The sequence below is a fragment of the Dipodomys spectabilis genome, unplaced genomic scaffold, assembly GCF_019054845.1.
Source record: "Dipodomys spectabilis isolate Male_0828 unplaced genomic scaffold, ASM1905484v1 ptg000002l, whole genome shotgun sequence".
In the NCBI taxonomy this organism is placed as follows: domain Eukaryota; kingdom Metazoa; phylum Chordata; class Mammalia; order Rodentia; family Heteromyidae; genus Dipodomys; species Dipodomys spectabilis.
The window spans coordinates 4,123,272-4,149,859 of NW_024870679.1; the positions used below are offsets into that span (position 1 = coordinate 4,123,272).

Genomic DNA, 26,588 nt, shown 5'->3' on the forward strand with positions numbered 1-26,588 from the left:
AGTGTTTTTTGCTCAAAGTTGGCACTCCACCGCTTGAGCCACAGCTCCACCTCTGGCTTTTTGCTGGTTAATTGGCGATAAAAGCCTCTCAAGTTTTCCTGCCCGAGCTGACTTCAAACCTTGATCCTCAGATCTTAGCCTCCTGAGTAGCAAGGATGACAGACATGTGAACCAACAGCCTAGCAAAACTGCATGTTTGGACTCCTGCCTTGAGCCTTTACTAGATCCAATGCTGCTTTCAACTACCAGACACACTAAATGGACCCTTACATGGAAGGAAAGGCAAGAGTTCAGTCCTAGAGAGAACAGGCAGAGACAGGGTTGGAGCCCAGGTTGAAGATGAGGACGTCTTCTGCCCTCCCCAGAGACGCTTTATTACATGGCTTCATCAGTTATTGGTGGGGAGACAGGCATGCCTGCCTGGCACATGGCAAGACAGTTCCCCTTCGCTATGCAGTCAGGTGGGGCAGGGGGAGGAGTGGGGCGTGGCCTCCCTGCTCCAGGGCAGGCCTCAGAACCCAGCTGACAGAAAGGAGGCCTGGCAGGCTGGGATGAAGGGATGCTCAGGCCTCAGTAACCTTCATGCTCTGCAGTCGGTTTTCCAGGGTGACTTCTCTTGCTGCTGCTTTCTTTATGTTGCCCTCGTGTTGCTTCTTCTGCTTCTTTGATGGCTCCTGGTCAATGGGTGCAGGCTTCACAAAGGGGATCAGTTCTTGAAGTCCTGCGAGAGAAGAGCCAAGCACAACACTTAGTGTTTCCCAGAGAGTCAAAGCGCAAGGATCTCAGGCAAGAGCACAGCAAGACGACAATCCCTTTGGACAAGGGAGTCCACAATCATCAGAGCTGTTTGTTTATCAGTCCTTTTCCCTCCCATCTGCCCTGTAGCAGAGTTTGAGTATTACACCACACGGGCTACCTTCGCTTTTTCCCCTGCACTGTCCAGCGCCAGAGGACAGGTAGAATTTTGGGGAGATCATCCCATGAGACAGCATCATATACTCTGCAAATGTGTGTGAGGGCAGGAAAGAGGAGGGAGAGGAACTGAGCTGGGAGCCATACCTGGCGGCATGAACTCCTTCAACTTCTCGGGCACAGTGATGCCTTTCTCAGTCTGGTAGTTCTCCAGGATGGCGCAGATGGTACGGGTGGTGGCACACATCGTAGCGTTGAGCATGTGGACAAACTCCACCTGGGAAGAGCGGGTACCAAGGGAAGTCAAGTTCCACCCCATCTGGTCTTCCTGATGAGTGGGATGCATTCAGCTACAACTCCCCCAGCTACAAATACCCCGAATGAAAACGATGGCTTCTATCCATCTCCAGTTTTTGAAAACTAGAATTGTTTGGTATTAATGCCTATTGGATAACTCCAGGAAGATGCCTGCATGCGTGACAAATGGTAGGTCTAGTCCTTTGAGCGTTGGCAGGAAGGAAGAAACCATCACTGTTGTCCCTCCTTTTAATTCATGCCAAACCCAATGTATAACAGATAAGGGTCTGGACTGGGTTTGAGAGATGAGCTTACAACCCGACCTTCTTGGGCGGAAAGAAGGAAGACACTGCCTCCAATTTGTTCTGTGTAGATAAACGGAGATTATTCTTTCTCTAGAGTTAAGGAAAACAAAGCCAGAAAGAGAAAAGCTTGAATTACCTCGTAGAATACAGCTAGAATCAGGATTCTATCTTTAAGAACCCAGTCCTAGATGGGCTCATGCTGGTAATCCTCACTACTCAGGAGGCCGAGATCTGAGGATCTCAGTTTGAAGCCAGCCCAGGCAGCTAAGTCTGTGAGTCTCTTATCTCCCATTAACCAGCAAAAAACTAGAAATGGAGGTTTGGCCCAAGTGGTATATTGCCAGCCTTGAGCAAAAAACAATGGCAAAGTGTCAAGGCCTTTAGTTCGAGCCACTACTGGCACACATACACACCCACAAAATAAATAAAGAACCGAATCTTGACTCAGTAAAGTTATTTTCAGATTCTCTTTTGGGTCTAGACCGCATGCAGGATTTCCTGTGGTTCTGGGAACTAACATGCTTCAGGCTGAGGAGCCGGTGCCCTGTGCTGAAGGCCCCCCCTGCCCACATCCCTGGGGGTCATTTACCTTGTCCATCATCTTCTTGGTCTGTCCATATCGGATTCGGAGCCGGCGAGCCTGATAATCCGTGCAATTAGAACAGGAAACTAACTCACGGAAGGCGCCTGAGCCTGGAAACCAGGCCTCCAGGTCCAGCTTTTTACTAGCAGCATGATTCAAAGAGCCTGTAAGGAAAAACCTCTAGAATTCAGGAAGGAGGTTTGGTATTTCAGAAGGCTACCCTCCAGTAGCATGAAGAATTCTTTCCTTCACATCCTCTCCCAGAGGTGAACTAGTACTCAGAGCTTCTCAGCCCCAAGGGAGGAGGATTGGGATCTTAATGAACATGGGGAAGGAGTAGATTGCAGGCTAGCTCTGTGTGGGGCAGCTCAGCTGGGGAGAGGTGTTGGTGAGATACAGGAAAGGTAGGTGGAGGAGATGAGGGGTCTCCTACCTGAGACAATATTCACAATGTGGTAAGGGATCCCCAAAGACTGGTAGAACTCTTCTGCAGTCGCGATCATCTCTTCAAACATCTCCCATGACTTGTTGTCATGGGGTGACGCATATACAAACTGTTCAATCTGCAGAGAGGGACCCAAGGAGACAGGGACAGTGGTGCAGGTTGAATAAAGAACTGAAGTAGAGACATGCCAGCAGTGATGACCTAGTCCATCACCACTGCCAGTCAGGTCAGGTGGGACCCAAGAGAGAGGAGGTACCGGTGTCCAATCTGCCTCAGTGGCAACAAGAACCAACGGATTTTTTTTGGGGGGGAGGGGGATGCCAGCCTTGGGACTTGAACTCAGGACCTTGGTGCTGTCCCTGAGCTTTGTCACTCAAGGCTGGTGCTCTACCACTTGAGCCACAGCTACACTTGCAGCTCTTTTATGTGGTTGACTGGAGATAAAGAATCTCATGGAGTTTTCTGCCTCTACTAGCTTTGAACCATGATCCTCAGATCTCAGCCTCTTGAGTATCTAGGATTACAGGTGTGAGCCACCGGTGCCTGGCTAAAGCCACCAGGAACTTGGTGTAAAGTGCCTTAGATATATTGACTGGTTCAATCCTTGTTCATTCTAGAGATGGGTACCATGATCATTATCCTCCTTTGACAGAGGTGGAAACAGAACAGGGAGGTTGGGCAACTTATTCATGGTCATACAGCAAGTAAGTGGTGGAGCTGACATTAGGATTCAGGCAGCCTGGTTCCAGTCTGCCACTCTGCCATGTGCTTCCTGGGCTGTTTTCCACAGCAGAGCTGTGCAACGATAGGGAAAGCTGGAGCCACTTTTATGGGTCCTGTCTCTTCTGGACATGGACATGCAGGTGGAAGGAATCGACTCTTTTTTGTTGTTGTTGTTGTTCCGGTCGTGGGGCCTGAACTCTGGGCCTGGGCGCTGTCCCTCAGCTCTTCAGCTCAAGGCTAGCGCTCTACCACTTGAGCCACAGCACCACTTCCAGCTTTTTCTCCTTTTTGCTTATGTGGGGCTGAGGAATCGAACCCAGGGCCTCATGCATGCGAGGCAAGCGCTCTACCACTGAGCCACCTTCCCAGCCCCAGGAATCTACTCTTGACTCTCATCTTCTACTCACCTTCTCAAACTGATGGACTCGGAAGATGCCACGGGTGTCACGGCCATGGGAGCCCACCTCCTGGCGAAAGCAAGTTGACAGGCCAGCATACTTGATGGGTAGATCCTCTGGCCGCAGCCATTCGTCCCGGTGCAGTGCAGCAATGGGCTGCTCTGAGGTGGCAATCAGGTATTTCTCATCGTAGGAATTGTCTTCAGACTTCTCACTGCCTTTGCCAATCACCTGTGGGAGGAGGGGGCTATGCTAATTAAGACTGAGGGAGGACTTCCACCTATCTAAGAATAACAGCAAAGCTGGGGCGCTGGTGGCTCACTCCTATAATCCTAGCTACTCAGGAGGCTGAGAGCTGAGGATCATGGGTTAAAGCCAGCCCCGGCAGGAAAGTCTGTGAGACTGTTATCTCCAATAAACCACCAGAAAACCAGAAGTGGCATTGTGGCTCAAGGGGTAGAGCGCTAGCCTTGCGTCCAGGCCCAGAGTTCAAGCCCCATGACCAAAAAAAAAAAAAAAAAGAGTAACAGCAAAGACACAAGTCAGGAGCATAAAGAATTTCCTTCCATCATGCCTGGTAGTGGGGAAGCGATGCTGAGGGAAGCAATGGTCTGTCCAAAGTGGGATTTCTGGCTTGGTGAAGTTTTACATTTCTGTAATCTCAGCTACTTAGGATCTGAGATCCTAAGAATGTTCAAGGCCAGCGGAGGCAAATGTTAGTGAAATCTCATCCAACAAAAAAGCGGGTATGGTGGCACATACTACAGCTACTCAAGAGGATGAAGGTCCAGATTAGCTCTGGTAAAAGAGACTCAGTGGCTTATGCCTATGATCCTAGCTACTTCAGGAGACTAAAATCTGAGGATTACAGTTCAAAGCTAACTCAGGCAGGAAAATCCATGAGATTCTTTTTTTCTTTTTTTTGCCAGTCCTGGGGCTTGAACTCAGGGCCTGTGCACTGCCCCTGAGCTTCTTTTGCTCAAGGTTAGCACTCTGCCACTTGAGCCACAGCGCCACTTCTGGCCTTTTCTGTTTATGTGGTGCTGAGGAATCGAACCCAGGGCTTCATGTATGCTAGGTAAGCATTCTACCACTAAGCCACATTCTCAGGCCCATGAGATTCTTATCTGCAATTAACCAGAAAAAACTGTAAGTGGAGTCATGGCTCAAGTGGTAAGAATGCTAGCCTTGAGCAAAAAAGCTAAGGGATAGCGCCCAGGCCCAGAGTTCAAGCCACAGTAGCAGCACAAAAACAAAAACAAAACATGAGACTCTACCTGAAAAATAACTAAAGTAGAAAGGGCTGGTGGTATAGCTCAAATAGCAGAGTACCATTTAGCAAGTGTAAAGCACTGAGTTAAACAAAACAAGGCTGGGAATGTGGCTTAGTGGTAGAGTGCTTGCCTAGCATGTAGGAAGCCCTGGGTTCAGTTCCTCAATACCACAAAAACAGAAAAAGCTGGAAGTGGCGCTGTGGCTCAAGTAGCAGAGTGCTAACCTTGAGCAAAATAAGCTCAGGGACAGTGCCCAGGCCCTGACTTCAAGCCAGGACTGGCCAAAACAACAACAACAACAACAACAACAAAAAACTCAAACAAAATAAAATCCCTGCTAGAGATCACAGAAATGTAAATTAAGAAAATAAGACATTTATAAGTGATAAAAAGGTCAATGCTGGCAGATAGCTCACACAACTATATTAGTGGAATAGAAATAAATCTAGTCAACACATACTTGTGAGACATTTACTAAGGGCCAAGTCATTTTGCCAATTGTGGGCAAAAAGAGATGGCCTGCTTTCTGGGTTTAAGTTAAACCCAGTGGCAGTAATCTGTTCAGAATGTACTTGGGTATGGAGGCGGCAGAATGTTTTTCTGACATGTATGAGGATCTAGAGTTTAAACCCCAGCACCATTAAAGTGAGTCAGTGAGTAAATAAAGAAGATGAACTCTGCAGGACAGGAACAAGCAGAGGCATTCTAGAAATTCTGAGTGCTGGACAGACTGAGTTGCTCCATTTTGTGTTGCTACATCTAATCAGAATGTCAAGCTCACCCTGAGTCCTCTGGCTGTCCCTTGGATGGTACTCAAAGGGAAGTGACATTGATTCCAAGCATGTCTTGCCCTGTGGGAGCTTCCAGTGTGGACTCGGGAGTGAAGACATGGGAAGGCTGGGAGATCAGCGCTATGTTTATAGCTTTTGCTTGTCTAGACACCCAATAAACTGTCTTCTTTTCTCAGCTGCTGGTGATAAAGTATGCTCCATTTATATATATTAGACAGATTACCAGGCCAAGACCATTGTTTTACATGGCACCTACCAGCCTACGTGTGGTTGTTTACATTAAAATTGTGTGCAAGCCTGGTATGATGGCACACACCTATAATCCCAGCACTTGGGAGGATGAGGCAAGGGAACCATAGCTTCATTATTAGACCTTGTCTCAAAAAAAAAAAAAAAAAAAAAAAGTTTGCCTCTTTGACTGAAAGAGGCATATTTTAAGTGCTCCATACCATAGACATGAAGCATGGCAGAATGTTGTTGGAGAGGCTTGCTCTGTGCTATTGAGGCCAAGAACTCAGTCTCCCATGCTGCCCCGTGCCACTTACCTTATAAAGTTCTTCGTCAAACTGGCTGAGCTGTGCCACCTCCTGCATAACCTCTTTCCTCATGAAAAAGGGAGTGTAAATGGGGGTGTAGCCCCGGCTTCCCAAAGTGCGGAGAGCATACTGGATGAGGGCCTGTTCCAGGAACACCAGGACCCCCTAGAGTAGAGACACAGCACTGGGTGATTGGGTCCTGTCACCCTTCTGTTCACCCCATAGAACACACATTCAGAGGTACCTAGGCATGCAGCAGGCCACTGAAGACTGTGGACTGCTACAACTCCTGGTGATGACCAGGAAGCCCATTCAGAGAATTCTCTTTAAGATACCCAAGGAAGGCAAATGCATTATTCATCCAGGGCGCATGTGAGTTTTCCTGTGCTAAATCTGAAACTACTAGACTTATTTGTAAACATAGAACACACTTAAGTATACGGTGTTTCCAAAATTATTTTACCACATCCTTCTGGAAGCCTTCCCTGAATTCATGTGCCTACTGTAATCTGTGTCTGTTGCCTCCACTTCCCGGATCTCAAAGCACTTGGGCCTCCTCAGACCACAAGCTTATTACACTGGGTTTTGATTCTTTGTTACTTGTCTGACTGTCCAATTACACTGAGCTCCTCAAAGGCGAAGACTGTTCTGATTCAGTCAGCAAAGCGCATTCATTACGGAGGATCACTGAGTGCCTTTTGTTCTATGGAATCTGGATAAGCACTCTCTTGCCTTAGAAAGAGAATTGCATCTAATTGCTACACATTTGCAGACAAGCAGGCAGCACAAGTGGCAGATTTGTGGGCCTCTTTAAGTATGATTATGATTTTAGGCTTTTCTTTTTTAGCCCTTTCCTTATCCCCACTGGCTCCCAATTCTTACCTTCAGGAAGTACCCCCGACTACCAGCCACGATGGCCCCCTTTTCGCCTTCAAAGCCATCCACCATCACCACGAGGTCCACATGAGAGTACTTCTTCCTAACTGTACAATCGCCCCAAATCCTCTCTACTTTGTTATCTGCATCCTGAGGAAACAAGACCAGAAACAGAGAGGATTTCTTAATTCTACAACCTCCATCTTCCCCAAACCCCATCCATAAACAACAGACCTTTGTGAGGCCCTGGCTTAAATTGAGCAGCAGCTTCTAATAATCACTGTGTACAGAGATGAGGGAACTTGATCAACAGGAAAATAATCATTTATGAAGTCCTTGACACAATTCTAGCCCAGGAAACCTAGAAATCATGATTTTTCTAAGAAATTAGTAGCTTTGGCTTTTTTTTTTTTTTTAAAGGTTTTAGCTGTTTTGTTTTGTTTTTTAACCTTTTCAAATGACTTCAAAAATCCTGTCTAAAGACAAGCCACCCAGACAATCAGCCATTGCCTGGGGTACAGAGGAGAATGTAGAAGATTTTTTTTTTCCAGGCTCCCATTGGTCTTAGGGCCACATGAGGGCGGGCTCAGGGCCACGACCCCCGAGTCGGCCTAGACTCTGAGGCCTCCCTCACACCCAGCCAGCAGTAAGTTTAATGTTCACGAGGGAATGAATGAAAAGAGGCACAGATGGGCCCAGCCTCGGCTGGGGTGTCTGGGAACAAAGGCTGGGCTCAGAGCAGCTTTGTGCAGGGGAAGCTCCCGCTCAGCAGGAAACTTTTATCATGCAGATTTCCCTTCAACCTGCAGCTTCTCAGCTGGGTGTGGGTGAGTGGGGGGGGGGGGGGGGGGTTAGGTTGATTTAACAGATCCCTCCCACAGGACTCACTGCTACCAGGGGCAACACACAGTGGAGGACAGCAGCCCCATTTAGAAGCAATTTCTGTGCCAGGAGTCCCCTCCTACCTGCTGTCTCTGCTACTTCCCAATCAGGCAAGCATCTGACTCCTGCAATGCTCAATTGGTGGGCAGAGGGAACACACAAAGAGTTAGCTCTGACACTGAGAACAAGAGTCACACAGCTCTCCTCCGGCCCAGTCACCGCAAGCCACAGCCCTGGCAGACAGGGAGGAAGAAAGCCTTTGCCCTGGTGGGGCACCTACGCTTACCTCATCATTACTGATGGGCACAGAAGGGTGCAGAAGGTTCCCGATCTCTCTGAGATTCTCAAAGCGTTCTGCCTCCAGCTTTATCCGCTCGGCATCACACTTCAGGATGGCTTCATCGATGAGCAGTCGGACTTTTTTGATCTGTGAGACTTTCAGGGTCTGCAGATAACCAGGCCAGACTCACACCCAGGCCATCATAATTGGGGTAGACAGCAGCAGCAAGCTGTAGTACCCTAGCCCTGTCCTCTACTGACATAGCCACAAGGATGTGTACTATTTTCTTTTCCTAGTTTTTTCATAGGCCTAGGATTGAAGCAAGGGCTTCCAACATGCTACACGAGTTCTCTACTACTGAGTTACATCTTCAGCCTGGGAGTGTGGTATCTTACACCTATAATCTCAGCACATGAGAAGAGGCAGAACGATCGTCAAGGTCTACATAGAGAGGCCTTGTCTCAAAAAAGCAAACTAAAAATAAACAACTTTTAGTTCACAGAGATATGTATGATCTTGTCCTACAAGGCCATGATGTTTTCTCTAGGGGGGTACCTTGGGCAGAGATGAGTAGATTTTGGGGTGTTCTTGCTGTTGCTCTATATCCTGGATTTGTTTGTTTTTTGAGACAAAGTCTCACTATGTAGCCCAAAGTAGTATCAAAAGAAACCTCACATCCCTCTTATATTAACCTTCTAAATCCTAGGATTATAAGCAGGCATCAACAGCTCCAGAATCCTAGAAGTTGTTCTTTTTTTTTGCTTTTTCTCATTCCAGGGTTTGAACTCAGGGTCTTGCTTGACTTGACTGCTCAGGACTGGTGTTCTACTTCCACTTAAACCACATCTCCAGTCGTTTTGTTTTGTTTTCCTGGTTAATTGGATATGGAGTCTCATAGATTTTTTTTTTCTACCCAGGTGGGCTTCAAACTTCAATCCTCCACATCTCAGGCCCAGAGTATTAAGTATTATAAGCGTGAGCCACCAGCACCCTGTTTCCTAGGAGTTTAATATAGTGACTCTAGAGAACTTTTCCTTAATTCTCACTTTCAATTTTTTTTTAATAAACCAATTTAGCGCTTTATTATGTATACAAATTTAAAGTGTTATATTCCAGGAAGATTGTAATTTATCTTAACCTTATTGTAGATGTTTCCAACTATAACTGGATTTCTTGCTGAGAGCCCAGAGCAGGCAGCTAGACAGGAATAGGCTAGCAATCCAATCCTTCAAGCACAAACACTTTTGCTTTCTTTGTTTATACTCTTGCTATATGTCAAGGATTAAAAAAAAAAAATGTTCAGTGACAAAAACACTAGAAACTTACTGCCCACTGTGGTGAATAATTTACTCAATTATAGTACACTGAGAAAGTGACAAAACACAAACACAGTTTGGTGCTTTATTTTTTTTTTTTTGTTCCTTCCCTCAACTTTTCTATTTCATCTATCTATGTGCAACGAGTACTCTACTATACAGTATAACAAGAGCCCATGTTGGAAATTCACAGCTCCACTGTGCTATGCGAAGCAACACCTGCTGTCTAGGGGTGAAGTTAAAACAAAAGAACAAGAGCTCAGCTGAGCAAAGGATAGTAACTTACTGCTAATGTGTCTGCAGTGAGGTCATCAAAATTTAACACATTTTCTGGAACAGATCCATCCTCTCCCACTGGCTCTTTTTTCTGCGGGAAGAAAAAAGGAGAATCCAATTAAATAAAAGAAAATATCTGACATTGTTTTGAAGTGGATGTCAGACTAATACATCACATAAACTGATCACAGAATGTCCTATATGAAGTTGAAACATGAAGGAAAAAAATTAGTAAATGGAAAGCCAGAAATTAAAGTTTCAACGCTTATTCTGCTACTTCTTAGATTTCTGATCCTGGAAAAGTCAATTAATCTGTTAGGTTGAGAAGGGTAACACCGTGCACATAAGAATGGCTTTTCCTAGACAAAGGTCAGTCATGGAAATCAAGAGAGAATGTATTTGAAATGGCCATGAACTCTAAATTTCTGGAGAAAGAGTATGGTTCAGGCCCTGAGGGTGAAGAGAAAAATGGATGGAATGACAGACTCTGGAGAGTCAAGGAAAACAGATGAGAGACTCCGCAACTAAGTACAATCGGTGCTACCTGACAGCCTCACACGGGCACAGTCAGGGCTCCTTTTCCTCCCTCTGGTTTCTCATTTGTTCTTTTTAGTAATACTTTGCAAACCATCATTTCTAATCCTTATACTAAGCAGGGCCATTTTAAGAAGACAATTTAAGGGCATGCGTGATATGGGGTGAAAGGTGGGGTGTGAACAGCCAGTTTAAGATGAGAGGCAAAAGCAAAAGATTAGAGTTGAAGTCCAGCACTGAGCTACATAATGAGTGCAAGGCCAACTGGACTACACAGGGGTCCTTGTAACAAGGTTTATCATATCATGGCAAAACTCAAATAAAAATAATTTGAGGAAATAGCACTATGGTTCAAGAAGTGGTAGAGTGGGGCTGGGAAGGTGGCTCAGTGGTAGAGTGCTTGCCTTGCATGCCTGAGGCCCTGGGTTCGATTCCTCAGCACTACATAAGCAAAATGAAAAAAGCTGGAAGTGGCGCTATGGCTCAAGTGGTAGAGCGCTAGCCGTGAGCTGAAGAGCTGAGGGACAGCGCCCAGGCCCAGAATTCAGACCCCACGACTGGACCAAAAAAAAAAAAAGAAGTGGTAGAGTGCTAGTCTTGAGGAAAGCGCAGGGACAGCACTCAGACCCTGAGTTCAAGCCCCATGACTGACCAAAAAAAAAAAAGAAAAGAAAAGAAAGGAAGGAAGGAAGGAAGGAAGAAAGAAAGAAAAGATTTAGTGTCTGCTAAGCACATATACATAAAAGTATAGAAATCATGTTCAATTCAGGCACTGGTGCCTCATGCCTGTAATCCTAACTACTCAGGAAGATAAGATCTGAGCCTTAGGTTCAAAATCTGCCCAGGTAAACAGGTCCAGTGTTTGCCTAGTATGTGTGGGACTCTAGGTTTGATTCCAGGACCAAACAAAACAAAAACCAAAAAGACTCAGCAAGCTGAATTGTCTTGAATTGGGAGGGAGGGGGGCCCTGGGAGGGAGTGAACAAATGGAAAAAGGAATGGTTGACAAATAAGTCATGACACTCCATGTACATATGTGAAAAAGTGGGAAACGATGTGCCTGATGGGAGGTGGGAGAATGACAGAAGGAGTGATTTGAGTCAAATGCCTCGTATGCATAAATGGAGATGTTAAAATTGTAACCCCTTGTACAACTGCTTGAAGACTTAAAACAAATCACAAACCCACTGACTACTGTGTCAAAACAAAATGGCCAAAATCTCAGGAGTTTTTTTTTAAATGATATGATAGGCAGGATGAGTCAATGGTAGCATCCACTTCACGTTCTGTATTTGAGGTCTGACTCTGCATTCAACTGAAGCTGTGATTTTAGGCAAGCTCCTTAATTTCCTAAACCCATTCCTTTTCTCTTTAGAGAAGACTGATAAATTAATATACTACCTCCTCTCCAGGTTTGCAGCAAAAGTCAAAACCAAAATGAGATGTAGATGTTTAGGAAAGTACTAGAACACTCCCCAGTGCTATACACTTAAAAGTACGAGGTCGGACAACCTACTGTTATCAAAAACACCCTCCAGCTTGCTGAGTGAGATAGCATGCAAATGTAGTGCCAAACTCCCAGTTCTGAGGCAGGAGGGTCAGGAGTAGCCAGTAAGACTGTCTCAAGCACCACTACCACAAAAACAAACCCCCAGCTCCTATTGGTCTACATTTCCCAAAGGTGTCATGGGACCACTAACTGGCAGATGATTAAGCATCGTGAGGCCAACAGGAAGAAAACTAAACATTCATTGAATTAAAATTTGTTTCCATAGCTAGAAAAATGTAGAGTCTCATTGAATAGAAGGTGGGCTTTGTGTTATAGTCTTCATTCGTTCTGGTTCCAAATTTTCCTTTTGCTTGTTTCATTTCGGGGTGTATAGCTTAAAAATGATCGAGAATACTGAATTCAATTAATTAACTAGTTGATTAATTCACTAATTTAGTGGTACTGAAAACTGAACTTGGGGCCTCAAGCTTGCTAGACAAGTGCTCTACTATCTGAGCCACACCCCTAGTGCTTTTCTTTTTGGACACAGGGTCTCACTACGTAGTTTAGGCTGGCCTTGAACTCTCAGTCTAGAAGGCTTGGTGCTGAGATCACAGTCAGGCCCATCTCACTTAATATATTTTCTTATAAAGTGGCTAAAGGGGAAATGGATAAAGAATTCATTATGAGTCTGCTCAAGCTCTCAAGGCTGTTGCTTAGTTCTCTTACCTTCATTTTCTCTCCGATTGTCTTGCTGCATAAGTTCTTCAGTTTGTTCAAGTTGTCGGCTTGAAATCTGCCTAAGAATAAAGAAGGGAACAATATCCAAAGATGCACAGAATTCAGCTACTCCTCACTGTGGCTCCTTAGTACCTGCTATTGTTTGGATAAGGGCTCTGAGAGGACCCCAGCCTAGAACTACTGGAAGGTGGTGGAACCTTTAAGAGGTGGGCCAGCTGGGAGGTCCTGGGTCACAGGGGTATGCTGTGGAGGGGATAGTGGAAATCCATCCCCTTCCCCTCCCACTTCTCTCTCTCTTTTTGTCCAGTCCTGGGTCTTGAACTCTGCCTAGGCACTGTACCTCTACTTCTTTTATTCAAAGCTAGCACTCTACCACTTGAGCCACAGCACCACTTCCAGCTTTTTTCTGTGATTAATCAGAGAGAAGAGTGTCACAGGTGTGAGCTAGGGGCACCTGGCTTTTCTTTTTTTGTTTCCTTGTCACCAAGAGGTGTGCAGTTTCCTCTACCGTACACTCCGGCCATGATTCACAAGCTCACCAAGGTTCCAAAAGCAACAGCACCAACAAATATGAACTGACCCTCCAAACTGTGAGCCCAAAGCAAATCTTTCACAAAAGAAGCTGATCGCTGTGTTAACAGAAAGCTAACAAACTGGGTGCTGGTGGCTCATGCCTATAATCCTAACTACTCTAGAGGTTGAGGTCTGAGGATAATGGTTCAAAGGCAGCCCAGGCAGGTAAGTCCATGAGACTCTCATTTCTGATAAATTACTCAGAAAATGGTAGATGTGGTGCTATGGCTCAAGTATTGAGTGCTAGCCTAGGGCAAAAAGATGATCAGGGACAGCACTTAGGCCTAGAGTTCAAGGCCTAGGACTGGCATGTTCTGTGTGTGTGTGTGTATGAGCACACACACATGTATATACATTCACACTGCTGACTAACAAAATATTGATCTCAGCTTAAAGTCAAAATGGAGGCAGAACTGAAATCTACCTCATAAAGTTGAGAAATCTTAAGGGTCTTTGAGTTAACTGACTGGTGACTACAGTAGGGGATCCCCAGTATTTGATGAAAAGAAAAAAAAAAAACCTTTCTGAAGTTGAAATTGTAAAATGGCATACTGGGCTGGGAACATGGCTCAAGTGGGAGGCCCTGAGTTCAAATCATTGTAACACGCCTCCCTCAACCCCCCAAAAAGTACAAGTATCAACCCAGATACTGTGCATTAACACAAATGAAGATATTCAAATACAATTCATATAACCATAGCCTGGCCAATTATGTTAAAATTTACTCAAACTATGCTTATTATATACTGGAATCTAGAAAAAGGCAATCAGAAGTGGGAAAGGGAAAGTGATAGAGGGGGTTAAGATTGATTGGTATGTATTGTGAACATGTATAGAAATGTAACAATGAAATCCTCTCTGCATAACTAATGTACATTATTTTAAAAAGAACGAAAGAAAGAACAAAAGAACAAAAGAATGAAAGAACGAAAGAAAGAAAGAAAGAGGGCAACCATATTTCTACATCTCTAGCCTAGAAATGGTTAAGTTATTCCCTTTTCTGTGACAGCCTTCATAATTCCCTACAATATGGTTTCTTTGGGGGAAGAGGATACAGTAATCAGCTAGCATATTGGCCCAAATTAACCTATTATGGCTCATCAGTCTAATTCTGATTTGTAAAAGTTGGATCACTAGAGTCTAAGCATTTGGGGGGCAATATGGTAAAAATTAAGCTTTGGAGAGGTCAAATTGACAAAATCTACACATAGTACTTGTAAGGTCCGCTTCTGGATGGCTAGCAGACTCCATCCTCCTCGCAGCAAAGTCTCCACCTAGTACCTGCGTTACCTAGGCAACTGGGACACCTGGAAGAGGTCACATCTGAATTTGATGTGGCCACACCTTTCTCCACCCATACCCTAGATAAGGCCTAGCCCAGGCCCAGAGGCCCTCTCTCGCTGCTCTTTTCTAGCTCTCTCGGTTCTCTCTGCACTCTCTGCTCTTTTCTAGCTCTTTCTCAACTCTTTCCCACCTTTCCCAGACGCTCACTTTTCTGCTCTCTCTGCTCTTTTCTAGCTCTTCTCTTTCCTCTCTTTCCCAGCTCTCTCTCTTTCCCAGGCCTTTCCCAGCCACATGGAGTGCCAACCTTGCCTGGTCCCAGCAGGTCTACTGAATAAACCTACCCCTTACCTGAATACCACATGCGTGGTGCAGTTCTTACTCGGCTACCTCTTTTTAAAAACCTAACAGTACTATCTGAGGTTTTGCCAATAAGCTTATGTCTTTGATGTCTCTTTGAACTTTAGCACAAAATGATATACCTATTTTTTTTCATTCATTTATAAACAGAGACAAAATTTCAGAGATGGAAACCAGAAAGAATGGTGATTTTCAGGGATAGAGGAGGATGGGAAAAGGGAATATTCGTAACTGGAAAGACATAGCAAGAAAGGGCCTGCAGCCTGGGTGGGCTGGTAGTGGTGATAAAATCCCATAGAACACACGTGTCTGCACACGCCCGCACATATATGCAAGCATGTATGCATACACACATTAAAATATGAAAACAGTAAGGTTTGTGCATTGCAGTGGTGTAAATTTCTTGTTTTTAACACTGTACCATGCATGCGAGGCAAGCACTCTGCCACTGAGCCACCTTCCCAGCCCCCACTGTACCTGTTTTTGTGCCAGTACTAGGGTTTGAACTCGGAGCCTTGAGCTTTTTAGTTGGCTTTTTCCACTCAAGATTGGTATTCTACCACTTGAGCCACACCTCCACTTCTGAACTTTTGCTAGCTAATTGGACCAAAAGTCTCATGTTCTTTTCTTTCTGGGTTGGCTTTGAACCACAACTCTCACATTTCAGTTTCTAGAATAGCTAGGATCACAGGCCTTAGCATTGGCACCCATTGTAAACATTCACTATTTTATCATCAAAGACGTTAGCTATGGATAGTTTTTAAAATAAACAACAATTACTAGATTAAGAAAGTTCCCTCTATTCCTACTTTGCTGTTCTTGAGTTATTGGCTGTCCATATGAGAAAAAAAAAAACACTCTTCAATTCCTAGCTTTTACAATGTGAGATGAATCACATACCTAAATATGAAAGATAAAAGTAACAAAACTTGTAGAAAAAATAATCTGGAAAATATTTTTTGAAACTTGGGATGTAAAAAACAGCACATGAGAAGCACAAATGTCACTAAACTAGACCACTAAAGTTAAAAGCGTCTGTTCGTCAAAATATGGCAAGACTGTAAAGGCCAGTCAGAGACTAGAAGAAGCTACTACTGTGTATGTATCTAATGAAAGTGTTCTTGTATCCAGAATGTAGAAAAATTCCTATAAAACACTAAAAAAAAAAAAATCCATCTAGTAAAAAGGCTTTAACTGACACTTCTAAAAGCAGGTTAACCAAATTGCTATTAAGCTTTTGTAATGTCCTAAAAGTGCAAAACAATCAGGTCTCAAGACCAAATGAACCTTGTGAAGAGGGTAGATGGCAAGGCATGTGGACAAGGCTCAGAAAAAGATTACTACTGCAAAATAAGAAATACACCAACATTTAAAAAATGCCCTTCAGGGGCTGGGAAGGTGGCTCAGTGGTAGAGCGCTTGCCTTGCATGCATGAGGTCGTAGGTTTGATTCCCCAGCACCACATAAGCAAAAAGAAAAAAAGCCAGAAGTGGCGCTGTGGCTCAAGTGGTAGAGTGCTCGCCTTGAGCTGAAGAGCTGAGGGACAGTGCCCGGGCCCAGAGTTCAGGCCCCACGACCAGACCCCCCCCCCCAAAAAAAGCCCTTCAAATAGTGTGATTTCCACTCTCATATCTGTCACTGGAGGAAAGAGAGGCCCTCTTCTGCCTTCTTTTCTAAGTTTGCAATAGAGAGATGAATTATTCTGTTTCTTCTGGCAAAATAAGAGATCTTTGGTCTGCAGGAAAATGGAAATTAAAGCCAAGTGTAACCATCAGACTAGCTAAGTTGAAAGAACTTGGAAGTACTGGGAAGAATACAGAATGCGTCAGATATTGCTGGTGGAGTATCAGTCACTACAACCACTTTGGAAAAATGTTTGGCAATACCTAATAAATCTAAACATGTGCCAGCCTATATAACCCAGCCATTCCACTCCCAGGTACATGTTTATAGGAAACGAGTGCTGTGTCTACGGTTATAAATATGTTCTCCATGATCCAAGAACCTTTGGAGTCATGATGATAGACAAGAAAATAAAGAACTATCTCAGCAAGGCAAAATTTACTTCTGCACAGAAGGGTGTACCATTAGCCAAAAATCTGTCAAGCAAGCACACAGAGCAGGCAGTCTGCTCTGATGTTTATTCCTAATGCAGCAGGCCCCTCCCCTCTGCTCAGATTGGTTGAGCTCCGGTTCACAATCTGCTTGTGATTGGCTAGCTTGAATAGGGTAAAATGTACATAAATGTACATAAAATGAACACATATGATTTTGAAATGTTTAACAGTGCACAAGTAATATCAAAATATGACTATACTCTCCGCTATTTCTTGAACAATCTGGGGCCTGTCTTATTTCCCTCTTGAAAAGAAACTAGTTTAAAACAAAACCTTACATTTCAAATATCTTTTCTTATCCCAAAGCAGTTCCTCTTTTCCTTAACAAGAGCCAAGCCACCAGGCCAAAGCAAGAACTTTTAAACAGTACACTTTGATACCCTACCCAAAGAACACATAACAGAACATATATAGGTTCTCAGCACAATAAATGACCATACTGAAGGTGACAGATGTTAATTGCCTTGATTTAATTTTTCCACACTGTATTCATAAATCATATTATTTTGTATCTCTTAAGTCTATACAGCTATAAGTTGTCAATTTACAATAAAATTTAATGAGTGTATATAACTAATTCATATTCCCTCGAAACTGGTAATAACTCACTCTGCTTCAATGGCATTTTGTCGACAATTTTGCCAATCAATTCTACTGGCATATATGCACATTGGAATATTATGCAGCAGGGAAAAATAACCACCTACTGCTATACATGGCTGAGAGAGAAGACAAATTGCAGGAGGGATAGAGAGGTGAAAGGAGGCTCCTGGGGTGCTTACTGTGGATAATGGTTACTTGTGTCTATTAGTAAATTAGTCGTTATACTGTATTGCATATATTCCAGCTCAGAAAACAAAAGCTTTGAAAGAACATATAAAAAAGTATAAATGCTGTGACAGAAATATGAGACAAGGTGCTACAGGAGCAGAGCTGGGTGGAGGGGGGAAAGTGTTAGGAATTAGCGCTGGTCACAAGATGGTAAACAAGTATCTGAGTCATATAAAATAGCTAGAACAAAGATTGGGAGATCATATGCTGTGAGCAGCAAAAGACGTGGCTAGGAACCATAGGAGACTGTAAATTACACTGAAGTTTTTGGAGCTTTATGCCCTTTGACTGCACTGTCCAATGAGGTCCTCTCTAGACACATGTGAATATTGAATGTTTGAAATGTGGTCAGCCCAGAGAGGTGCTGTAAGTGCAAAACAACACACATTGGATTTAGGAGAGTTGTACAAAACAAAATACTATAATGTACTTTGTTAAAAACAAAAATTTTGGATCTATTATGTTAAAATAACAGTCTTCTTTTTCTTTTCTTTTTCTTTTTTTTTTTTTGGTGCAGTACTGGTTTTGGACTTGGGGCCTGGGCGCTGTGCCTTAGCTTTTTTGCTAAAGACTGGTGTTCCAGCACTTAAGCAATATTGTAATAAGCAACAGCTCCACTTGTAGCTTTTGGGTGGTTAACTGGTAATTAAGACTTTCATGGACTTTCCTGCTCAGCATAGCTTCCAACCATGATCCTCAGATCTCAGCCTCTTGAGTAGCCAGGATTACAGCTGTGAACCACTGGTGCCCCACAACAGTCTTTTTTAGAGTAACTACAAGCAAATACACAACTACATGTTTGGCAGCCATCCCAGTCCATCAGTCCCAGGAAATTTAAGACTGCTACTCCTAGACTTTAAATTGCATTCCAGAGAGATTTCCTGCCTTGGACTAAGCCTAACTCAGAGAGAGTTTGAGAAACTGTGGAGTAAACAAAGATAAGGGTTTGGCTTAAGGCATTTATAATAAAGGTTAACAGAAAACAGAACTTGAAAAAAAAAGAAAACAGAACTTGAAGTAAAGGTAAGAAAAAGTAAGACTTTTGGGTAGGGTAGAATTCCTGTGGCCGGCAGCAAATTCCAAGAATCACAGTACTCCTGCGGCTTGGGGAGTACAGCCAACACAAATATGCCCAAATGTGCCTTTGTTATGCTACTCTGAATAATAAAGAAAAAATTGCAGCTCAGTGAGTTGCAGTCATCACTAGTGTGGTGGTAGGTTGACTTGAAAGTTAGGATAGCCTCCTGTGTTCTCAATGGAGCCCTTGTGGTACACTGTTTAGACTACATAGTTTAAGTGCTCTGGATACACATACAGCCCACAAGCCTTTATTACAGTGCCACACACTGGAATTATATGTACATCTGGGATATACCTATGAGTTAAATAAAAAATTACAAGGGGCCACTGCTGTGGACTATGTTCTTGTGCACCGTTCCAATAAACCAGACAAAAAAGGGACAGGTTTCGAAAATACCTTCATTTCAATCTACATGTCAATGACATTTCTTCTGCTTTAATCCTTAAAGAAAAAAAAAAAGTAAACCGAAGCTGGGTGCCAATGGTTCACAGGAAGCTAAGATACAGACTTTCCAGCACAAGCAGGAAAGTCCATTTCTCAATTAACCACCAAAAGCCCAAAAGAAGTAGAGCGTGGTTCAAGAGGTAGAACAGTCTTGAGCAAAAAAAGTTAAGGGACATGCCGGGCGCTGGTGGCTCACGCCTGTAATCCTAGCTACTCAGGAGGCTGAGATCTGAGGATCGCGGTTCAAAGCCAGCCCGGGCAGGAGAGACCGTGAGACTCCTATCTCCAATAAACCACCAGAAAACCGGAAGTGGCGCTATAGCTCAAGTGGTAGAGCGCTCGCCTTGAGTTGAAGAACTGAGGGACAGCGCCCAGGCCCAGAGTTCAAGCCCCACGACCGACAAAAAAAAAAAAAAGTTAAGGGACAGCACCAGGCACTTAGTTCAAGCCTAAGTACATACATGTACACACACACACACACACACAAACACACACACACACACACACACACACACACACACACACACACACGGCAAACTTAAGTTTTCTGATGCTAACCTTCCAGATGTATTTCCTTTGTCTCCAGCTTATAGGGGAAGTAACTGAAATGACCATCTCCTTTTTGTTCTTTCCTAAATTCTTCAACCCTTCTCTTTAAACGTCTGCTTTACCTGTCCTGTTTTTCCCACACTTATTTTATTTATAGAATGCTGTGTTAATGGATCTAGAATTGAAAAATAAGGACTATTAAGATGTTTAAACCAGCAGGAATCCTGAATCAATGTAACCCTGGTGAAAATGTATGTATTCATACTCTGGTAACAATACAGAAAAGCCACCTGTGGAGGCAAGTTCAAGGCTAGCCTTGGTAACTTAGTAAAGACAAGATAAAATAAAAGGCCGGGCACTGGTGACTCATGCTTGAATTCTTGTCTACTCAGGAGCCTGAGATCTGGAGATTAAGGTTCGAATCCAGCCTGGACAGGAAAGTTCAGGACACTCTTAACTACAGTTAAGCAATAAAAAGCTGGAAGTAGAACTACAAAGTGCTAGCCTTGGACAAAAAAGCTGAAGGGCAGTGTCCAGGCCCCAAATTTAAGCCTCAGTTCAGGCAAAGAAATACACAAATAAATAAACAATAAAATAAAATAGGACTGTGGACACTGTCCTGTGGTAAACACTTGCCTATTTTGTTTGAAGCCCTGAGTTCAATCCCCATTAAAACACACACACACACACACACACACACACACACACACACACACACCGCCTTTAAAGCAAGTGTGAGAGTTTAGTCAGGTATGTGTATATAACTGCAGTTCCAGCTACTCAAGAGGCTGAAGCAAGAGGAGCATTTGAGACTTGAGCTCATGAGTTCTAGGCCAGCCTGGAAAAACAGTGAAATCTCAATCTCAAAAAACAGGGCTGGGAAGGTAGCTCAGCGGTAGAGTGCATGTCTTGCAAGCATGAGGCCCTGGGTTTGATTCCTCAGCACCACATAAACAGAAAAAGCCGGAAGTGGCGCTGTGGCTCCAGTGGTAGAGCACTAGCCTTGAGCTGAAGAGCTGAGGGACAGCGCCCAGACCCAGCGTTCAGGCCCCATGACCAGCAAAAAAAACAAAAAAACAAAACAAACAAACAATACAATTAAACAAACAATAATCTTTTGGTTGCTGTAAATTTGTTCTCTGACATCTGTATGTCCTACATGTATGTGTATAAAACTCAATCTTTGTCCCTAAAGAGCTCATCTGTCCCCATTTGTCAGAGACAGACATGTATATTACATACAAGAAAGCAGCAAAAAATTTAGTCATATATGTAGCTGCTGGCTAATGACCTGATTGATACAGAAATCTGACACTCCTGATAATACCTTAAATATATATATATATAGAGAGAGAGAGATTTTGTTTTGATTTGTTTGTAGGCAGGGTCTCCAGACTAGCTCAGGATGGCTTTGCATTCAAGGCATCCTCCTACCTGAGCCTCTTGAGTGATTACAGGTTTATACCATCATGTCTAGAGTATTTTTAGCCTAAATAAAACATGGCAATTTCAATTCCATCACAATTCAAACCTTCAGATTCAAGGATGGAATCTTACAAACTACCACATTCGAGTGTCTCAAATTAACAGAACCAGCATACAACTCCAAATAAACACTTTTATTTGGTACCCAAGACCTTACAATCTTAGTAAAATCAATTTTCTCAACAGAAATCCATCACACTTCTGTGTACCTAATGTCTCTGTGGTCCTATCATAAACCTGTTTCTCAACTCTATTCAAATTGTTTTAAGAAAGGGGAAAGGGTCAAAGGAGAAAGATAGAGAAGGTGAATCTGATAGAGATACATTCTGTGCACGTCTGGAAACCTCACAACGAACCCTCCTAAGGTATCTTAATTTTAAAAAATCATTGGAGGGGGGAGGGAGGGGGGAAGAACCTGGTTCTCAGTTGGTTACGGACCTATTGCATCAGACAAAACGAATCACATGTGTCTGACAACATCCGGCCCAGCAGGGAGCCCTCGGGCTAATCTAGGCCGACTGAGAGGCGGAGGATTCCAGGGTTTGATTTAGCGTTCTGAAAGATGCTCCGATCAGCTTCAGGTTTTTGCCCAACTCTACCACAACTTCCACAAATCAAACCACCTCAGCAATCACAAGCTTTTCTTGTCGGCTCACAGTATCCCTCCCCTCGGTCGGTCTGATCTGCCACGGGAATGACTGACTCATAGGTCAGAAAATGGCCATCTCCAAAGCTCCGGGACCGCTGCTTTGGGCCAAGGGCATTCTCCAAAGCCCCCACATGCTTCCAAGACGGTGGAATAAACCTAATGTGCTAAGGACCTGACTCAAGTCTGAGACGACCACTCCTGATCCTATCCCAACAGGGAGGCCAAGATGGCCTAGCAAAAGACGGTCGGGATTAGTGATGAGACTGGAACTCCACTAAAAACTCTCGCCCTGGCGGCTCCCACCTGGGTTACTCCCGGGTGGAGGAAAAGCAGCAGGCCTGACAGCTGCCCCCAGCGCATGCGCCGTGCGCCTTCCCCGCCGACCCGGCGGTGAGCACTGAGCACGCGCAGAAGAGGCTGTGCGCAGGCTGAGCTCGGGGCAAAGCCGGACGACTCCCGGCGCCAGCTGGTTAGGGAGACCGGCAAAGGCTGGGAGCCACCATAGCCCGAGAGAGAACATGGCAAAGCGTGGAAGCTGTGACCTCTGGAGCGGTGACTGGATTCGCGCGGCGAAGCCGAGGGATACCTCGCGCATCCCGGTACTTACATCGCCGCCACTCACTGTCTGCCTTCACCAGCTGGTCCACTAGTCTCGGGTCTTTGAAGCGCTTCTCCTGCGTCTCTCGAATGAGGGCTGGGTCCCCGCCTTTATCCACCCGAAACAAATCCAGATCTAGCACCATCTTCGTGTCTTCCGGACCAACACTCACAGAAACGAGGACAGGACCACAGCCGCCAGCCCGTGACTGACGTATTGCGCATGCACGCTGACCTGGCTCTGCGCGCAGGCGCAGTGGGGCCGTGGTGGGAGGGGCGTGGATAGGATAGGCGTGGTCTTCTGCTTGCTGTAGGGCTCCCAACTCTGCTCCAATCTGTCAAGGATGCTGATCATCCCACGAAATTGTAGATGACTCCCCTTTCTCCTGTCGAAGGGTTTATCCTAGCCCAGGCTAAAGACTGTTCTCTCGTGATTTGATAGCCGGAGCCTTTCTTAGATGCCAGTTTTCTTTCCCCTTCTCCCCTTCTCTCTCCCGCCCCTTCATTAGTCCATCCATCCATCCATCCATCCATCCATCCATCCATCCATCCATCCATTCATTTAGAGAGGGTCTGTGTAGTGCAGGCTGGCCTGGAATTGTAATCCTCCTGCCTCAGCCTACTGAGTGCTGGGATTACAAGTAACACACCACATGTAGCTTCTCTATCTTGTTATGGGAGTATAGCTACACATTTTGTTACTTCAAGGTTTCTGTTCTCTTCCTTCAAAGCTTAAATACCTTTCTTAATCTAGGTAAATCAGGTTGTCCTTTTACCAACCTTTAAAATAACAGGGTTGGGAAAGCCCAGCTTTCCAAAGTATACAATAGTATCAGATTTGAAGGCAGTTACAGGCATTGGGGTCTTGAAATTTGAAATCCTCTTGAACAAAGACTATATCATATTTTGTATAACATTCTTATGTTTGTGAAAAAATGCAGTAGAGCCAGGCACCGGTGGCTTATGCCTGTAATCCTAACTACTCAGGAGGCTGAGATCCAAGGATAGCAGTTCAAAACCACCCTGGGCAGAAAAGTCCCCATAAGACTATTTCCCAATAACTACTCAAAAACTAGGAGTAGAACTGTGCCTCAAAGTGGTAGAATGCTAGCCTTGAACAAAAGAGTTCAGGGACATGCCCAGGCCCTGAGTTCAAGCCCCAGGATCAAGAAAAAAAAAGCCATATATATGTATATATATATATAGATAGATCTATAGTTATATATCTATATATAGCTGTGTGTGTGTGTGTGTGTGTGTGGTATTACTATATATGTAGCTAAGACTGGCCTTGAATTCGTGTTTAATACTTCTGACTTTTAGGTATCTCACAATATTTTTTTCTATTGAGTTTCTAGTGTAGACTTAAGTCTTCAATCTATCTTGAGTTTAACTTTGAAAGTAATATCAGGATGTAGAGGTATGGCTTAGATGGTAGACTGCCAGCCTTGAGTGAAAAAGTCAATCAAGAACACAAGTCTCAGAAGTGGTGCTGTGGCTCAAGTGGTAGAGTACTCGCCTTGAGCTGAAGAGCACAGGGACAGCACCCAAGCCCAGAGATCAAGCCCCATGACTGACCAAAAAAAAAAAAAAAAAAAAGAACACAAGGCTCTTGTGTTTAAACTCCAGCTCCAGCACGCACACACACACACACACACACACACACACACACACAATAAAAATATTAGGTAAGGATTCAATTTTCTGATCAACAGATTGAGCCAGGGTTCCTCAGAACAAGATGTTTAGAGTTGTTTATAACCTATTGCTTAGAACCATATTTTGCCTATATATATGTGTGTGTGTGTGATATATACTATAGCATATATATTATTTTATATATTACATAACATATATGTACTAATATTTAATACATTATATAATATATATACTATAGTATATATAATATATAGTATATAATGTGTTGGAAACATATATATATATGTTTCCAAGCTGGGTGCTGGTGGCTCATGCCTGCAATCCTAGATACTTGGGAGGCTAAGAGCTCAAGACCCAGGTTTGAGGCCAGTTCTAGCAGGAAAATCCATGAGACTTTTATCATCAATTAACCAGAAAAAAAAACCTAGAAGTACAGCTATGCCTCAAATGGCAGAGTTTCAGCCTTAGACAAAAAAGCTAAGGGACAGCACCCAGTCCCTGAGTTCAAGCCCCAGTACCAGCAGAGAGAGAGAGAGAGAGTATCTTATATACTGACTCTAAGATGGTCAGCTTTACCAGTAAGAATATATGTACCAAGGATGATGGTTCATGCCTGTAATCCCAGCTATTCAGGAGGTAGAGGTAAGAGGATCCTGAGCCTGGGTAAAGTTGAGGAAAGACTATCTGAAAAACCACCTAAAAAGGACTGGGGGGGCCAGGAAGGTGGCTCAGTGGTAGAGCGCTTGCCTTGCATGCATGAGGCCCTAGGTTCTATTCTTCAGCACCACACAAGCAAAAAGAAAAAGAAAAAGCTGGAAGTGGCACTGTGACTCAAGTGGTAGAGTGCTAGCCTTGAGCTGAAGAGCTGAGGGACAGCACCCAGGCCCAGAGTTCAGGCCCCCATGACTGGACCCAAAAAAAAAAAAAAAAAAGGACTGGGAACATGACTTAAGTGATAGCATATTTGCCTAGCACAGTCTGAAGCCCTAGTATTGCAAAATTAATAAAGCAACTAACTATAAAAACCAATAAAAGGCCTGGCACCAGTGGCTCACGCCTGTAATCCTAGCTATGCAGGAGGCTGATATCTGAGGATCACGGTTCAAAGCCAACCTGGGCAGGAAACCCCATGAAACTCTCATCTCCAATAAACCACTAGAAAACCGGAAGTGGCGCTGTGGCTCAAGCAGCAGAGCGCTTGTCTTGAGCTGAAGAGCACAGGGACAGCGCCCAAGCCCAGAGTTCAAGCCCCACGACCGACAAAAAATAAAAAGATAAAATTAAAATGTCCTGATGAGAGTTTAAATCCACTTGGATGTGTCATTTTTGTTATCCCTTTATACTCAGAATAGTTCTTGGTGTTACTTTTGAAGATTCAGGGGTTTAAATACTCTTAACCCGGAAGTAGTAAGCCTACCTCTCCTCTCCTTGTTTCCTTTTCCTTTTTCTCTACTCCTGTTTCTCCCTGCTTTTCTTCTTCTTCACTTCTTCTTTCCCATGTCCCTCCCTCTCTGTTTCCCAAGTAGCTGGAATTACAGAGATGGTCAGCTTCACCAGTAAAAAGAAATTCATTGATGTTCTAAAGTCTCTTTGAATATCTCGCAAATTGTCCACAAAGTTTTGTATTGCCACTGTACCAGTTTATCTGTTTATTTGTCATGTTTGTCTGTGGTTCACAATGAAATATCTTCTTTAAAGTGTAGAACAAATCCTCAGTAACTTCTCTGGCCACTACTTTGTCAATGACAGGGAAACCTTTAAAATTATCCACTCAATGAAGCTGGGTACAGGTGGCTTATTCCTGCAATCCTAGCTCCTCATGAGGCTGAGATCTAAGAATCATGACCTAGCCTGGGCAGAAAAGTCCCTGAGACTCTTATCTCCAATAAACCAAAAAAAAGAAAAGAAAAGAAAAGAAAAGGGGGTGGGGGACCTGGTAGTGGAGCTATGGCTCAAGCTGTAGAGTGCTACCCTTGAACAAAACAGCTCAAGGACAGTGCCCAGCCTGAGTTCAAACCCCAGGACTGGCAAACACACACATGCACGTGCACACGCATACACACATACACAAAATTATTCTCACATTTACATCTCATACATTTCTCTTTTTGGGGGGGGGGGAGTCTGGTCGTGGGGCCTGAACTCTGGGCCTGGGTGTTGTCCCTCAGCTCTTCAGCTCAAGGCTAGTGCTCTACCATTTGAGCCACAGCGCCACTTCTGGTTTTTTTTCTTTTTGCTTATGTGGTGCTGAGGAATCGAACCCAGAGCTTCATGCATGCAAGGCAAGCGCTCTACCACTGAGCC

General features: G+C 44.1%; 1 protein-coding gene across 1 annotated transcript; it reads right to left on the minus strand.

Moving 5' to 3' along the window:
- Nucleotides 1-316: 316 nt before the first annotated feature.
- Nucleotides 317-22,904, minus strand: Sars1 (seryl-tRNA synthetase 1). The gene is made up of 11 exons (XM_042679682.1): nt 22,636-22,904; nt 12,647-12,717; nt 9,905-9,985; nt 8,309-8,467; nt 7,147-7,290; nt 6,274-6,429; nt 3,673-3,894; nt 2,531-2,660; nt 2,104-2,261; nt 1,060-1,189; nt 317-721 (listed from the first exon to the last, which is right to left on the minus strand). Exons 1-11 carry the CDS (start codon nt 22,769-22,771, stop codon nt 564-566), a joined length of 1,545 nt encoding a protein of 514 aa, XP_042535616.1. The 5' UTR covers nt 22,772-22,904; the 3' UTR covers nt 317-563.
- Between the last annotated feature and the right edge of the window lie 3,684 nt (nt 22,905-26,588).